Source organism: Lonchura striata, chromosome 4 (assembly GCF_046129695.1).
Source record: "Lonchura striata isolate bLonStr1 chromosome 4, bLonStr1.mat, whole genome shotgun sequence".
NCBI classification, from domain to species: domain Eukaryota; kingdom Metazoa; phylum Chordata; class Aves; order Passeriformes; family Estrildidae; genus Lonchura; species Lonchura striata.
Genome location: NC_134606.1, coordinates 721,504 through 736,528, shown reverse-complemented (window position 1 = coordinate 736,528; position 15,025 = coordinate 721,504). Strand labels below are relative to the sequence as shown.

Sequence of the window (15,025 nt, the reverse complement as noted above, 5' to 3'; positions counted from 1 at the left end):
ATTGGTCTGCGCCGCCATCAATCACGCGCGAGCCGGCGCGGGCAGCTCGCTGTCACCGCGGCGTTCGCTGCCAAATAGTGATCTATTCAATTTCCCACGCTGCGCGCCCTCTTCCCTCCCTGCCAAATAGTGCTCCTCCCCGGCCCGCCCCCGGGAAGGTTCTGGGCGGGCGCGGGGCATTGTGGGGCCGGGAGCGAGCAGCCGCCGCGATGATGGTGAGTGAGCCCCGCGCCATCCGCCGCCATCCGCCGCCATCCGCCGCCATCCCCGCCGTCCCCGCCGTTCCCGCGTCCCGCCGCGCTGCCCGGCCCGCGGGGCCCCCGCCGGCCCCCAGCGAGCGGCTGCGGCGGGCCGGGCCGGGCCGGGCCGGGCCGGGCCGGCGGGGATGGAGCGCGCAGGCCCGGCGGAGCCGCGCCCGCCGGAGCCGGGCTGCGCCGGCCGCGGGCCCTGGCAGCGGCAGCCCCCGGCCCGGCCCGGCCCGGCCCCGCCGGGATGCGGGAGGTGGATGTGTCTCCGGGCTGATTGCCCCGGGGAGGTGGATGTGTCTCCGGGCTGATTGCCCCGGGGATAACCGGTTCTGTTTCCCTTGGGATCTCCGCGCTGTGGGTGTGGAGGGAGGCTGTACGTTCTCTTCCACAGAATAGTCACGGTGGAGATCGCTCAGTTCAACCCCTGCCTATGCAGGGTCACCTGGAGCAGGTGACACAGGAGCGTGCCCAGGTGGCTTTGGGATGTCCCCAGACCCTCCCTGTGCAGCTGTGCCAGGGCTCTGTCACACTCCATGGAAAGTTCTTCTTCATGTTGAGGGGGAACTGCTTGTGTTTTAATTTATGTGCTGTTGCTGGGCATCACCAAAAACAGTCTGGCACCAACGTGTTGGCACTGCCTCGGATAGATTTGTGTGGATTGATGGGATCCCTCTCAGCCTTCCCTTCTCCAGCCTAAGCAGGCCCAGCTCCTCAGAGGAGAGATGCTCCAGACCCCGGAGATGTTTTTTGTGCCCATCAACCTCTGCAGTATCTCCTTGTGCTTGTGACTCCTCAGTGCAACAAGAACAGTTTAGTTCTGCTGTGTGCCTGCTGAGCTGGTTCAGCACTTAATTAGTTCAGTTTAGTTCTGCCTCTGAACTGGCTGTTCCGAGCCAGTGCATCCCAAATTTGGGCAGTGTTTGGACTTTGCCCGAGCTCAGCCTTTGAGATGATTGAATGGTTTGGGTTGGAAGGGGCCTTAAGACCCACCCAGTGCCACCCCTGTCATGGCAGGGACACCTCCCACTGCCCCAGGCTGCTCCAACCCCAGTGTCCAGCCTGGCCTGAGACACTGCCAGGGATCCAGGGGCAGCCCCAGCTGCTCTGGTGCTTTGGCCACTCAGACTTGTTTGGTTCCTCACTTCTCTGTAATTCCTGCAAGTTCTGTCTCCTCCAGGCCAGCATCAGATCAGCGCCTCGGTGGGCCCCGCCGCCCCAAAAACCCGTTATTTTTAAGACGATTCCTGTGTGGTCCCCGAGCCTGTGGCGGAGCAGTTGTGTGAATTCCCAGCGGGATGGGTGGTGTGGAGCAGGGGAATTGCAGCGAGGCCGTGTTTTAGGTCCTGCTCCTGCACACGGGTGCCTTTTGGGCCGGCAGGAGTTTGTTCTGGGCTGGGCTAACGGCCGTGCCGCGCTCCTCCCTGCAGCCAACGCCGGTTATCCTGCTGAAGGAGGGCACGGACACCTCGCAGGGCATCCCGCAGCTGGTCAGCAACATCAACGCGTGCCAGGTGATCGCCGAGGCCGTGCGCACCACGCTGGGCCCGCGCGGCATGGACAAGCTCATCGTGGACGATCGGGGTGGGTGCGGGCCTTGGCCCTGCGCGGGTTAAAGCGGCTTTGTGTCTGCTCAGTGCCAGCAGCCTCACCCTGCCAGGCTCAGCTCTGCCTCGGTGGCCCCTTACAAAGCAGGGCTTTGCCTGCCTGACAGCTGCCAGTCCAGCCTGAGGATTCCTGATGGCTCCCCAGGAGCTCCTGAGGAGATGCAGAGCCAGGGGGGTTGTGCTGCCTTGGGAAGGCTGGCCTAGAACAGGGGCTGGACAGAGCTGAAGATTAAAGCAGGGATTTATTCCAGGATCTCCTCATGGATCCACCTTGGGCTGCACCAGAGCCCAGCCAGGGCTGCACCCAAATGACCCAAAATGGTCCCAAAATGCACGAGCACTCCCGGGGCTCTCCCTGGGATCAGTTCTGCTGCATTGGCACCTTGGAGTTCATTGTCCCATTCCAGCTCCAGCCCATCAGTCCCATCCTGCTGGTTTTTCTCTCTCCAGCCCACGGTGTTTGTGCTCCTGGGCTGAGGTTTGGATCATTGTCCTTGGTGCTCAGCTGGAGCAGGAATTGTTTTGTCCCTGCTTTCTGATGAGAGCTCATCAGTCCCTAAAATAAAACCCAGACCTGCACACTAAAGCAGCACAGAACCTGAAAAATAGAAAAGCAAAACCTGAGGCATCAGTTGGATGCATCCAGTGTCAGTCTGTGCCAGACAGGAGAAGCAGAGAGGCTTGAACCTCTCTTCAGGTATTTTTGGTCATCTCTATTTTTAAATGAGGCTCATGATACCTGTGGAGTAACTCAGCAGTTGTGGCTGAGTGTGAGGTCAGTGGATGTTCCTGGGCTGATTTTTAATCTATTTTTTGAAGTGTGATTTAGAGATGAACTTTGTGGTCACTTTGAAAAGACTGGTATGAAGTCACCATAATAATAAATAATAAATAATAATAATTACTTACTACTTTTGTTACTGAAGGGTGGCGTAAAAAGGTTTAGTATTGTCTTTAAGTAGCTTTTCCAAGTAGGAACTGTAATAAATCCTTGTTCAAAAGGATAATTCAATTTAAATTTCTCTTATGACAACTAATATGATTTCTAGACTCTTTCTTCATGGGAGTCTCAGACTAGAATATGGTTTTATCTGTCTAGGGAGGCCTTTGAGAAGGGGGAAAATGAATTCCAAACCTTTGTTGGTGTGGAAAGTTGTTCTGCTCTCAGACTGACTTCACTGAACCTGCTCCACAAATGGGCTGACAGGAGTGAGTTCTGGTGGAGCAGAGGAGGCTGCTGAGATTGCTGAGAGCCCCCAGAGACAGGGCTTTACCCCTGCCAGTGCACAGCTGCCTTTAACTCCCTTTTCTGCACGAACCCCAGGCAAAGCCACCATCTCCAACGACGGCGCCACCATCCTGAAGCTGCTGGACGTCGTCCACCCGGCCGCCAAGACCTTGGTGGACATCGCCAAATCCCAGGATGCTGAGGTGGGAGGGCAGCCTGGTGGGCCTGGGTGGCACACGGGGCAGCTGAGTGCCACTGCTGCCCTGGGCTTGGTGTTACCTGCTGGGAGTCACTCATGGAGTGCTGGGCTTTATCCTGCCTGCTCTGCAGCCAGGCTGGGAGAGCTGGGAACGTTCCTCTGGGGAAGGGAAGGCTCCAGACACAGCTCAGAGCCCCTGGCAGGGCCTGGAGGGGCTCCAGGAGAGCTGGAGAGGGACTGGGGACAAGGGACAGAGGGACAGGAGCCAGGGAATGGCTCCCACTGCCAGAGGGCAAGGATGGATGGGATATTGGAAGGAATTCCTGGCTGGGAGGGTGGGGAGGGGCTGGGCTGGAATTCCCAGATTTGCTGGGGCTGCCCCTGGATCCCTGGAGGTGTCCAAGGTCAGGCTGGATGGGACTTGGAACAACCTGGGATGGCAGAATGTGTCCCTGCCCATGGCAGAGGGTGGCACTGGATGGGCTTTGAGGTCCCTTCCCACCCAGACCGCTCCGAATCACTGAGGAATTCAGCCACAAATCTGAGAGCAGAGACAATCCTGAGCTCTGCTTTCCCTGGAAGCTCTGGAGTGGTTTTGCAGCTGCTCTCGGGTGGTGTCTGCAGTGGGGGTGGCACAGCCTGGGGGTGGCACGGTGTCCCCTGTCCTGCAGGTGGGCGATGGCACCACGTCGGTGACGCTGCTGGCAGCCGAGTTCCTGAAGCAGGTGAAGCCCTACGTGGAGGAGGGGCTGCATCCCCAGATCATCATCCGTGCCTTCCGCACGGCCACGCAGCTGGTGAGGACACGGGACACGGGACACGGGCCAGCCACAGGCACAGGGACACACTGCCAGGGACAGCCCTGGCGAGTGCCAGCAGCATCTCCTGCTGCCTCCCTGCCAGCAGCACTGCCTCTCCCGTGCCAGGCTGCTGTACCCACCTGTACCTCTGGAGTGCTGTCACCTCCTTTGGGATTTTTCCAAGGAGGAAGGAATAAATGGGAAAACTCATTTCCCATTCTCTGCTCCTCCTGTTCTCTGCTGCTTCTTAGTAACCTGTGTGTCTCCTGGAGCCTGTTGATCCCAGTAAGCTGATTTTTGGAGGTTCACTCCTCAGTAGCCCTTTGATTCCCAGGGTCTCTGCTGAAATCAGGAACAGCAGAGCAGCTCTGAGCCTCCTCCCACTCCCCATGTATTGGTGTATTCCCTGGAATCACTGCTCTGGCAGGGGTGGAATAACTTAAACACTTGAAACTTCAGTGACGTTGAAGCAGAGAACAAAAGATAAAATACAAAGAGAGAGGCTGGAGGTCTCAGCAGCTCAGCATAAATCATTAATCCAGCTGTTCCTTTTTGCCAGGCTGTGAACAAGATCAAAGACATCGCTGTCTCCGTGAAGAAGGAGGATAAAGAGTAAGTTTCCCTTGGAGGTGACCTGGTTCTGTTCTGGGCTCCAGCTGACTGCTGTGAGGGTGCTGCTGAATCCTGTGGCTCTGGCTGACTCTCCAGGAGCTGCATCACCTGGAGCTGCAGCCCCACACCGGGGTTGTTCCCAGTTTCCCTGGAATTTCCTGCTCCTCCGGGGCAGTGCTGTGCTCCCACCTGGCTGCAGGGATGGTGTAGGGCAGTGTGTCCCAGTGCTCACTGAGGAACCTGGGCTCCAAAATAAGTGGCCTGATTTCCTTTTTGCAGCAGTGGAGTCTTGGAGCTCTTGCTGCAGTCAGTGGCAATGTTAAACCTCAGCAGTCCCCTGAGGATCAGATCCCCTTTTAGCTGTCACACACCAAGGTAGATAGCTCGTAGCAGTGATCAGCTGAGCTGAGAATACTGGAGTTCCTTTTCTCCCTGGATTTTCAGCTCTTGACCTTAGTGATACCTGCAGTTAATTAGAAATATTTCAACTTCATAAGCATCCTGAATAAACCAAAATGGGTTGTCCAAACCAAATTAAAAAAAAAATGCTGGGAAAAAAACCAGATGTGGTCCTGTGATGGGAAATAGAGTGGTTCCCATGGGAGACAGAGCCTGGCAGCTGGATCCACATCTCCCTGTGTCACCCACTGCTGCACATACACCGCCTGAGTTAGTACTGCAGGGAATGTGCTGCCTTCAGGGGGGTTCAGAAACATCTCCCTGCCTTGGCATGAAGGAAGCACCTGCTCTTGTCTGATTTTAGGTGCATAAAAGTCAGTCAGCCTTGTCAGTTAGCTCAAGCTCCAAAAAGGAGACTGAGATTCGTCAGTCTGGGATTTGTGCCTTGTTCTTCCTGTTGTCAGGAGGGGGCTGATCTTTGCCTCTGTCAGAGAGGATTTTGGCCCCTCATGACAAAACAGACCCTGAGGGGCTGGAGTGTGTCCAGGGCAGGGAAGGGAATGGGAAGGGGCTGGAGAATTCCTGAGAGATCTGGGAAGGAGCTGGAGAGTTCCTGAGGAGCTGGGAAGGGGCTGGAGAGTTCCTGAGGGAGCTGGGAAGGGAATGGAGAGTTCCTGAGGGAGCTGGGAAGGGGCTGGAGAGTTCCTGAGGGAGCTGGGAAGGGAATGGAGAGTTCCTGAGGAGCTGGGAAGGGAATGGAGAGTTCCTGAGGAGCTGGGAAGGGGATGGAGAGTTCCTGAGGAGCTGGGAAGGGGCTGGAGAGTTCCTGAGGGAGCTGGGAAGGGGCTGGAGAGTTCCTGAGGGAGCTGGGAAGGGGCTGGAGAATTCCTGAGGAGCTGGGAAGGGAATGGAGAGTTCCTGAGGAGCTGAGGGGGCTCAGCCTGGAGCAAAGGAGGCTCAGGGGGACCTTGTGGCTCTCACAGCTCCTGCCAGGAGGGGACAGCCAGGGGGATTTGGGATCTGTTCCCAGGAACAGGGACAGGAGAAGAGGGAACGGCCTCAGGGGAGCCTCGGGGTGGGCACTGGGGAAATTCTTTCCTGGAAAGGCCTTGGAAGTGCCCGGGGTAGGGGTGGCATCACTATTACTGGCAGGATTTCAGGGCCCTGTGGATGTGGCCCTTGGGGACATGGGCAGTGGTGGCCTTGGCTGTGCTGGACTGAATGATCTTTAAGTTGTTTTCCACCCTAAACCTGTGATTAACAAAGCCACATGGTGTTTGGGGCTTGTGAAAAGGTCTGACAGGTGACCAAACCTTTGTTTTTCTTTTCCTTCCCTTTCTGCAGTGAGCAGAGGAGTCTCCTGGAAAAGTGTGCAGCCACAGCCCTGAGCTCCAAGCTCATCTCCCAGAGCAAGGAGTTTTTCTCCAAGATGGTTGTCGATGCTGTGATGATGTTGGATGACTTGTTGCAGCTCAAGATGATCGGGATAAAGAAGGTGCAAGGAGGAGCTTTGGAAGTAAGTGTTGGAGCCTTCCTGAAGGGCTGGGGGACAGGGGTCCCAGCTCTGGTGGTGCCTTGGCTCTGGCAGAAGTGCAGTTTGGCTTGACAGTGCCTGTTGGGGAATTCCCAAAGTGGGACAAAGCTGTTGGTATGAGGAGGAAGCTCGGCAGGTAGGGCTGGGTTTCTTTCTTTCTGGTTTTTGAGCTAAATACATTTTTCACCTCACTGCAGCAAAAGTAGTTACTGATAGAATTCCATTTATCTCTCTGCAAATAATTAATGGTTTTTTTGTGGGAAGTCTTTGTTATTCTGGATCCAGAAGTCCTGGTTGCATGTAGGATTACTGGGAAGAATGCAAGGCAAACCTCCTGAAGCTGATTTAGTGGTGGGCAGGGCAGGTGGGACATGTGGTTTATGCCTCAGTGCTGCAGAACCTGTTGTGTCTGGGACTGGATATCTGGGAGGGGATTGATCCTGGGACAGCCCCTGTGGAGAAAGAGAGATTCAGATCTTGATTTCTTCACCCAGGAAACCAAGGAGCTCATGCCAGTGAATGGTATTGGACAGGGATGTCCAGCTGCAGAAAATCCAGGAGGTGGTGATGGAGCTTGGAAAGGCAAACCAGAGCAAAAGCCAGCCTCCAGTGGGGCTGTGGATGAGAAATACCCAACAGTTCAAAGGGGAGGAATGGGAAAGAGATCAGGGAGAGAACTGCTCATTCCTTGATCTGAAGGTTGTGTGAGGAGTTCTTGGCTGCAGAGTTTTGAGGAGTAGAGAGGAAGCTGCTCTTGTGAGCTGAAAGAAATCCTTGCTGCTTATTTCCTCTGAAAGTGGGTTAATCAGAGGAGACAGTGCTGGGAAGGCTTTGCAAATGAGGCCTCTGGAAGCAGGGGGTGTCCTGTGGGAGTTGTTATTAACCCTGTGCAGAAAGCTTTGGGGGCTGAGCCTGAGGCAAATCCCTGTGTTCCAGGACTCACAGCTGGTGGCTGGAGTTGCCTTCAAGAAAACCTTCTCCTATGCTGGGTTTGAGATGCAGCCCAAGAAGTACCAGTCCCCCAAAATCGCCCTGCTCAATGTGGAGCTGGAGCTGAAAGCTGAGAAGGACAACGCCGAGATCAGAGTCAACACGGTGGAGGTGAGAGCCACGGGGAGCCTGGCCTGCTGCCTCATCCCTGTGCCCCCTGGGGCTGCTCATCCCCTGGGGAAGGACGAGCTGCTCCAGGGATGGAGCCAGGCTGGCAGAGCTGGGAATGTTCCCCTGGAGAAGGGAAAATTCCAGGGAATGCTCAGAGTCCCTGGAGGGGCTCCAGGAGAGCTGGAGAGGGACTGGGGACAAGGGACAGAGGGACAGGAGCCAGGGAATGGCTCCCACTGGGAAAGGGGAGCTTGGGCTGGGATCTTGGCAAGGAATTCCTGGCTGGGAGGGTGGGGAGGGGCTGGGCTGGAATTCCCAGATTGGCTGTGGCTGCCCCATCTCTGGGAGTGTCCAAGCTGAGTTTAGATAGAGCTGGGAGCAGCCTGAGGTAGTGGAGGGTGTCCCTGCCATGGCAAGGGTGACCTTTAAAAGGTCCCTTCCCACCCAAACCATTCCATGATAAATGAGTTTGCCTCCTGCTCATTCCTGCCCTTTGGAAACACCTGGTGGGCTGTGCTGCCCTGTGGGAAGGAGGCTCCAGCAGCCTGGGAAGCACAGCAGGGTCAAGACATGTTTGTGAGCTGTCACTGTGCCCCAGCTGTGCTGAGCCTCCAGCTCTGGTGCCTGCCTTAGCCTCACAAGCGGCCTTGCAGGGACAGCTCACCCAGCAGAGCCTGGAGGAGCTCCTGGCCTTGGAGCACCATCTGGGCAGTGCCATGGGGCACGGCCCTGCTGCCTGCAGTGCTGGGAGCGGCGCTGGGCCAGGGCTGCTCCTGGGCACCCCTGGCACAGGAACACCGGTGCCCTGTCCTCCTGCCAGGATTACCAGGCCATCGTGGACGCAGAGTGGAACATCCTGTATGACAAACTGGACAAGATCCACAAGTCAGGAGCCAAGGTGGTCCTGTCCAAGCTCCCCATTGGGGACGTGGCCACGCAGTACTTCGCTGACAGGGACATGTTCTGTGCCGGCCGCGTCCCGGACGAGGATCTCAAGAGGACCATGATGGTGAGCTCCCCTGCCCTGGGGCAAAGCCTTTGGGCTCAGTTCTGACACCCCAGGCCGGGCATTCCCAAGCAGCTGCTCGCTGATCCCACTGCTCCTCACAAGGGTTTCAAAGGACAAGGCTGTTCCGTGGTGGGGTGAGCAGTCACACCCTGACAGCCTGGTGGTACATGTAAAGGTCTGATCAGTGCATCAGTAGAGGTTTATTTTCCTGAGTTCTCCCCTGTTCCATCATGAGTGGTTTTTTTCCCGAGCTTTTTTTGTGTATCTCCTGGGCTCTGGAGCCTGAGTCAGCACCTTGAAGCTGCACAGACTTATTTTGCTGTCAGGGGTTGGCCTGGGTCCATGAGAGGGGAGGGAGGGAGGGAGAAGGGTTTTCCTGAATCTGCAGGATGGGTTTGCACCAGCTCAGCAGCTGGGCTGTCCCTGAGGAGTGCAGCCTGCGGGGAGGGAGGCTGGTGTGGGCTGGCAGCAGTGTAATGCTGTGTTTGTCCCCATTCCTGCAGGCCTGTGGGGGATCCATCCAGACCAGTGTCAATGCCCTGTCGGATGATGTGCTGGGCCGCTGTGAGCTCTTTGAGGAGACTCAGATCGGGGGAGAGAGGTAAAAACACCAGCTGCAGACCGGGGGTGCTGTGCAAGCCCTCTCCTAGCAGGTGGAAAAGCTGGGCTCAAAGCATTAGGTCAACATCTCTCAAGCTGTTGAGATGAAAACAAGGTTGTTACAAAATGTATATTTTATTGTAGCCAGAAGCTGCTTTTTGAGGCTGGGGGAGTGGGCAGGAGCAAGATTTCATTGAGTTTTTACACCTCTTGTAAAAACTTTTAAAAGTACATGTTTATTCTGCAGCGCCTTGTAAAAAGCACAGTGGTACTGTTGAATTTGTAATGGAAACCCCCCACATTTTGGGGTTGATTGTGGCACTTCTGTGATGTCCCAGCTTGACATTTCCCTGTCAGTGCAGGAGAAGCTGGGGACAGTACACTGGGGTTCCAGTTGCTGGAGGAGCAGTCTTGTTTGGGGCTGGCTGCTGCCAGGTGCAGACTCTGTGATCCCTGCAGCAGGAAGGAACAGATTTCCCTGCGTTATCTGCAACGTCACCCGTGTGTTCCTGGCTTAGGACCCGCTGGGGCTGCAGGGCTGCCTCTGTGCCCACCCTGCCTGCCCAGCAGCAGCTCCTGCATGCCCACACCCTCCCTGTGGCAGGTACAACTTCTTCACGGGCTGCCCCAAGGCCAAGACGTGCACCATCATCCTGCGCGGCGGCGCCGAGCAGTTCATGGAGGAGACGGAGCGCTCCCTGCACGACGCCATCATGATCGTCAGGAGGGCCATCAAGGTGAGCCCGCCACCTGCCCTGTCCTGCCAGGGCTGCTGGAGCCTCCTCACACACCAGGCCTTGCCTCGGGCTCTGTGGAGAGTGAGCACAGCTCGTGGATTCCCTCAAGTGCAGCTCCTTGGCCGGCTCAGTGTGCCTTTGGCAGCGTTTGCAGCTCATCTCCAGGCACGCCTGGGTTCTGCCTGCACTTCTGTGCAGCTGCACCTCCTGCTTGCTCCATCCTCCACCCTAAAGGGAACAGTCTCCTGGCTGTGCTGGGTGCATCTTCAGGAGATGGAACAGCAGATTGATGGCACATGTGTCTCCTCTCCATGCCCATAGAGCCCCTCTCGTGGTGCCCAGTCTGAGGACATGACAGTCCCCTGGCTCTTGAGGGCGGGCTGGGGCACCAGGAGAAGTCCAGGGGCACTCTGGATGTGTGTTTGATGCTGGGTGATGCTGCCAAGCTCTGGGTGTTTCTGGGTTACACAAAAATGTGTTGCTATAGGAAAGGCTTCTGGGTAAAAGCAGCTCTGGGGCTGCATATCCTGAGGGGCTGGGGAGAAGCACATCAGGAATTGTGGAGCTGTTGCTTTTAGAAAGAACATCCTCATCTGTCTCCTGGAAAAGCGGCAGAACTGAGCTGCAAGGTGCTGCTGCCATTATCTTTAGTTTTGGATGCTTTGTGGCAGTGAGGAAGTTTCCCTGGCCCCAGCTGGCTGTGAGCTGCCATCCCTCCCTTTGTGTGTAGTGTCCCCAAACCCCCTTTATCCTCTGCACAGCTGGGCTGAGCTACTGGAGCTGCTGCTGGAGGTTCTTGGCACGTCCCTGCCTCTGCTGTCAGGCAGTCCCAGGCACAGCAGCATGAGGGACGTGGGTTGCCTTGGGTTGCCATGGGTTGCTGTGGCCAGCCAGGCCCATGGTTGCTGTGGGTTGCCGTGGGTTGCCATGGGCTGCCATGGCCAGCCAGGCCCGTGGGTTGCTGTAGATTGCCATGGGCTGCCATGCCCAGCCAGGCCCGTGGGTTGCTGTAGATTGCCATGGGCTGCTGTGGGTTGCCATGGATTGCCATGGGTTGCCACGGGCTGCCATGGCCAGCCAGGCCCGTGGGTTGCCATGGGCTGCCATGGCCAGCCAGGCCCGCGGCTGCCATGAGTTGCCATGGGTTGCCATGGGTTGCCGTGGGCTGCCATGGCCAGCCAGGCCCGCGGCTGCTGCGCCGCGGCGCCCTGACAGCCCCGTGCTGTGCCGGGCCCTGCAGAACGACTCGGTGGTGGCGGGCGGCGGGGCCATCGAGATGGAGCTCTCCAAGTTCCTGCGGGACTACTCGCGCACCATCCCGGGCAAGCAGCAGCTGCTGATCGGCGCCTACGCCAAGGCCCTGGAGATCATCCCCCGGCAGCTCTGCGACAACGCCGGCTTCGACGCCACCAACATCCTCAACAAGCTGCGCGCCAAGCACGCCCAGGTAGGGCAGGGATCCTGTGGAGAGGCCAGCTGTGTGCTGAGGAAGGCAGGAGCCTCCCCTGAGATGGGAAATTATTATAATTTGGAGAATTATTGTAGTCTTGGAATTAGGGGGCTGTCAGGCAAAGATGTGGGAATAGGAATACCAGTTCTTTACTAGGAAAATTGAAGATACCTATGCAATAGTACAAACAAACCAGTGCCAGAGTCAGAGCAGCCCTGTCCCCTGTGGGTCAGGGAGTGGCTCAGCCCCATCCCAGGGGGGCTCAGCCCTCCTGCAGTGCCAGCTGTGCTTCTGCTGGAGCAGGATCTGCACAAGGGGGGAGTTTTCCTCTGGAGCTCCAGGGCTGGGGGAGATGGGCCTGGGCTCCTCTGGGAATGCAGTGGGGAGAAAGCTGCTCCTCTGGGAATGCAGGGGGAAGAAAGCTGCTCCTCTGGGAATGCAGTGGGGAGAAAGCTGCTCCTCTGGGAATGCAGGGGGCAAAGGCTGCTGTGGGGTTCCCAGGTCAGATTGGATCCAGGTAGGAATTCCTGGCTCCTCCCCTGGGCAGAGCATCTCCCCATGGATGATGGAATTTTCTCAGCCATGCAGGGACACTCAGTGGCCATGAACAGGAGATAATTAATAATTAATGGCCCATGGACAGAGGAGATCTCCTGGAGGCAGGATGGGCTGTGGCAGAGATAAATAAAACTGCCCAGTGAACAGATACCTGCCCCATCTCTGGCAGCTGGAATAGAATACACACCCCAGGTACATCTTTCAGCCTCAGACACCGGGCATCCCAGAGGATGTGTGTGATTGCTCTCTCCCTCCTGGAGCCTGTCAGAGCCGGGGCAGCTCAGCCCAGCCCTGTTGGAGCCGGGTCCCCTTTGATTAAACGCCCTGTTCGTTTCACATCAGCTGTGGGCCTGGCACAGGTTGCTATAAATGGAAAGGAGCTGTTTTCCCTTTGATCCCAGCCGTTGGGTGACTTCCTGAGCTGGGAGTTCTGATTTGCTCCTTAAAAACACATCATTTCTCAGGAAGGAGCTGCTGTGTTAAACATTAGCAAAGCAGAGTGCAGGAGTCAGCTGAGCTGAGCATTTTGCCCAGGAGCTGCAGGCTGGAGGTCCTGAGTGCTGGTCTTGTGGAGATCACAGCTCCAGGGCTGGGAGGTTGCCCCTCGGGGTCTGTCACTCCCAGCACATTTCACCCTGCTGCTCTGGTGGTGGGGCTGGGGGGAGTGCCCCAAATGAGCAGTGGGGCAGCAGCAGAGGGGAGCCAGGCCTGGGAGGCTTCTGCAGCTTCATGGAAGGGGCTGCCCAGGGAGGTTTGGAGTCTCCATCCCTGGAGGTGCCCAGGGAAGGGCTGGAGATGGCACTCAGAGCTCTGGGCTGGTTTACAAGGGGGGTATGGGGCCCAGCTGGGACTGGATAGTCTGGGAGGGCTTTTCCTCCTTGGTGACTCTGTGATCCTAATCTGGAAGGAGCCTCCCCTTCATGAGGCACCGCTGGCACTGGTGGCTGAAAGCAAAGACTACTCAGTTTGGATTTTCTGTGTTTCCTTTAACAGCAGAATGTGGGGGAGGCTCCAGCCTTTCCCTTCACCTTGCCTGGCCTTCCCTCCCAGGCTTTCCCCAAGTCCCACACAGCCCCTGACCAGTCCCTGTCCCCTTTGTCCCCTCTGTCCTCACAGGGTAGGATGGGGCACTGATCCCTTTGCCTCTGTCCCTCTGTCCCCAGAGCAGGATGGGGCACTGATCCTGTCCCTGTGTCCCTCAGGGCGGGATGTGGCACTGATCCTGTCCCTGTGTCCCTCAGGGCGGGATGTGGCACTGAGCCTGTCTGTCTGTCCCTCTGTCCCTCAGGGCAGGACGTGGCACTGATCCTGTCCCCGTGTCCCTCTGTCCCTCAGGGCAGGACGTGGCACTGATCCTGTCCCTTTGTCCCCGTGTCCCTCTGTCCCCAGAGCAGGATGTGGCACTGATCCTGTCCCTCTGTCCCTCTGTCCCTCAGGGCAGGACGTGGCACTGATCCTGTCCCTCTGTCCCTGTGTCCCTCTGTCCCTCAGGGCAGGATGTGGCACTGATCCTGTCCCTCTGTCCCCGTGTCCCTCTGTCCCTCAGGGCGGGATGTGGTACGGCGTGGACGTGACCAACGAGGACATAGCTGACAATTTCTCGGCCTGCGTGTGGGAGCCGGCCGTGGTGCGCATCAACGCGCTGACGGCCGCCTCGGAGGCCGCGTGCCTCATCGTGTCCGTGGACGAGACCATCCGCAACCCCCGCTCCACCGTGGACGCCGGCGCCGCTCCCCGCGGCCGCGGCCGGGCCCGGCCCCACAACCACTGAGCGACGGTGACGCCGCCATGGCGGCTGCTCCGTCCCCTTCCCTGCGCTCGGCAGCCCGGGCGGGCCGCGGGCACGGCAGCTCCTGCCCCGGCAGCTCCTGCCCCGGCAGCTCCTGCCCCGGCAGCTCCTGCCCTGGCAGCTCCTGCCCCGGCAGCTCCTGCCCCGGCAGCTCCTGCCCCGGCAGCTCCTGCCCTGGCAGCTCCTGCCCCGGCAGCTCCTGCCCCGGCAGCTCCTGCCCCGGCAGCTCCTGCCCTGGCAGCTCCTGCCCCGGCAGCTCCTGCCCTGGCAGCTCCTGCCCTGGAACTGCCCTGCCCTGCCCTGTGCTGCCTTCCTGGCCTGGGCATTCTCTCCCTGGGAGTTTTCCCTCCTGAGGAGCCTTCCCTCCCTTGGGAGCCTTCCCTCCTCAGGAGCCTTCCCTCCTCAGGAGCATTGTCTCCTCAGGAGTGTTTCCTCCTCCAGACCCTTCCCTCCTCAGGAGCCTCCCCTCCTCAGGAACGGAACGTTCTCTCCTCAGGAGTGTTCTCTCCTCAGGAGTGTTCCCTCCTCAGGAGTGTTTCCTCCTCCAGACCCTTCCCTCCTCAGGAGCCTTCCCTCCTCAGGAGCATTGTCTCCTCAGGATTGTTTCCTCCTCCAGACCCTTCCCTCCTCAGGAGCCTCCCCTCCCTGGGGGTGTTTCCTCCTCCAGACCGTTCCCTCCTCCAGTGCAGGGAGGTCTTTGGGGCCTATTTATACTGGTTTGTGTTTTGTTCTGCTGGTCAGTTTGAAGCCAGGCTCCAGCACAATAAAACCAGTTTGTCTCAGTGGCAGATTGGGCTTGTCCTCTGTTCTCTGCTTCATTCTGCACGGGGAGGCCTCAGGCCTGGGGTTAAAAATGAGCTTTTCAGGCTGGTTTTTGGCCCGTTTCAAAGCAGGTGCTGTGCTGCAGAGCAGGGCAGGCTCCAGGCACGTGCCAGGAGTGCTGCGAGGATGGAGCACCTCTGTGTGTGCTTCATCTCTTGGGTATTGCTCAGTGACATTTTAATTGGCTTCTGCTCAAAGGGGCATTTTCATTTTCCATTTTGCTTCATGGAAGGAGGTTCAGGGCAGCAGCTGCCTGACAGCTCCAAGGGGCTCCAAGGATGGATCCAGGCATTTGGGGGGACTCAGAGGGGAAAATGGTGCTGGGACAAAGTGGG

The 15,025-nt window shown here is 57.8% G+C and overlaps 1 protein-coding gene across 1 annotated transcript; it reads left to right on the top strand.

Moving 5' to 3' along the window:
• Positions 1-165: 165 nt before the first annotated feature.
• CCT7 (chaperonin containing TCP1 subunit 7) lies at positions 166-14,656 on the top strand. The gene is made up of 12 exons (XM_021550262.3): positions 166-215; positions 1,676-1,829; positions 3,177-3,283; positions 3,951-4,076; positions 4,639-4,691; positions 6,435-6,606; positions 7,561-7,725; positions 8,546-8,734; positions 9,238-9,335; positions 9,939-10,071; positions 11,312-11,518; positions 13,626-14,656. The coding sequence occupies exons 1-12, from the start codon at positions 210-212 to the stop codon at positions 13,848-13,850; spliced, it is 1,635 nt and encodes a 544-aa protein (XP_021405937.1). The 5' UTR covers positions 166-209; the 3' UTR covers positions 13,851-14,656.
• Positions 14,657-15,025: the final 369 nt, after the last annotated feature.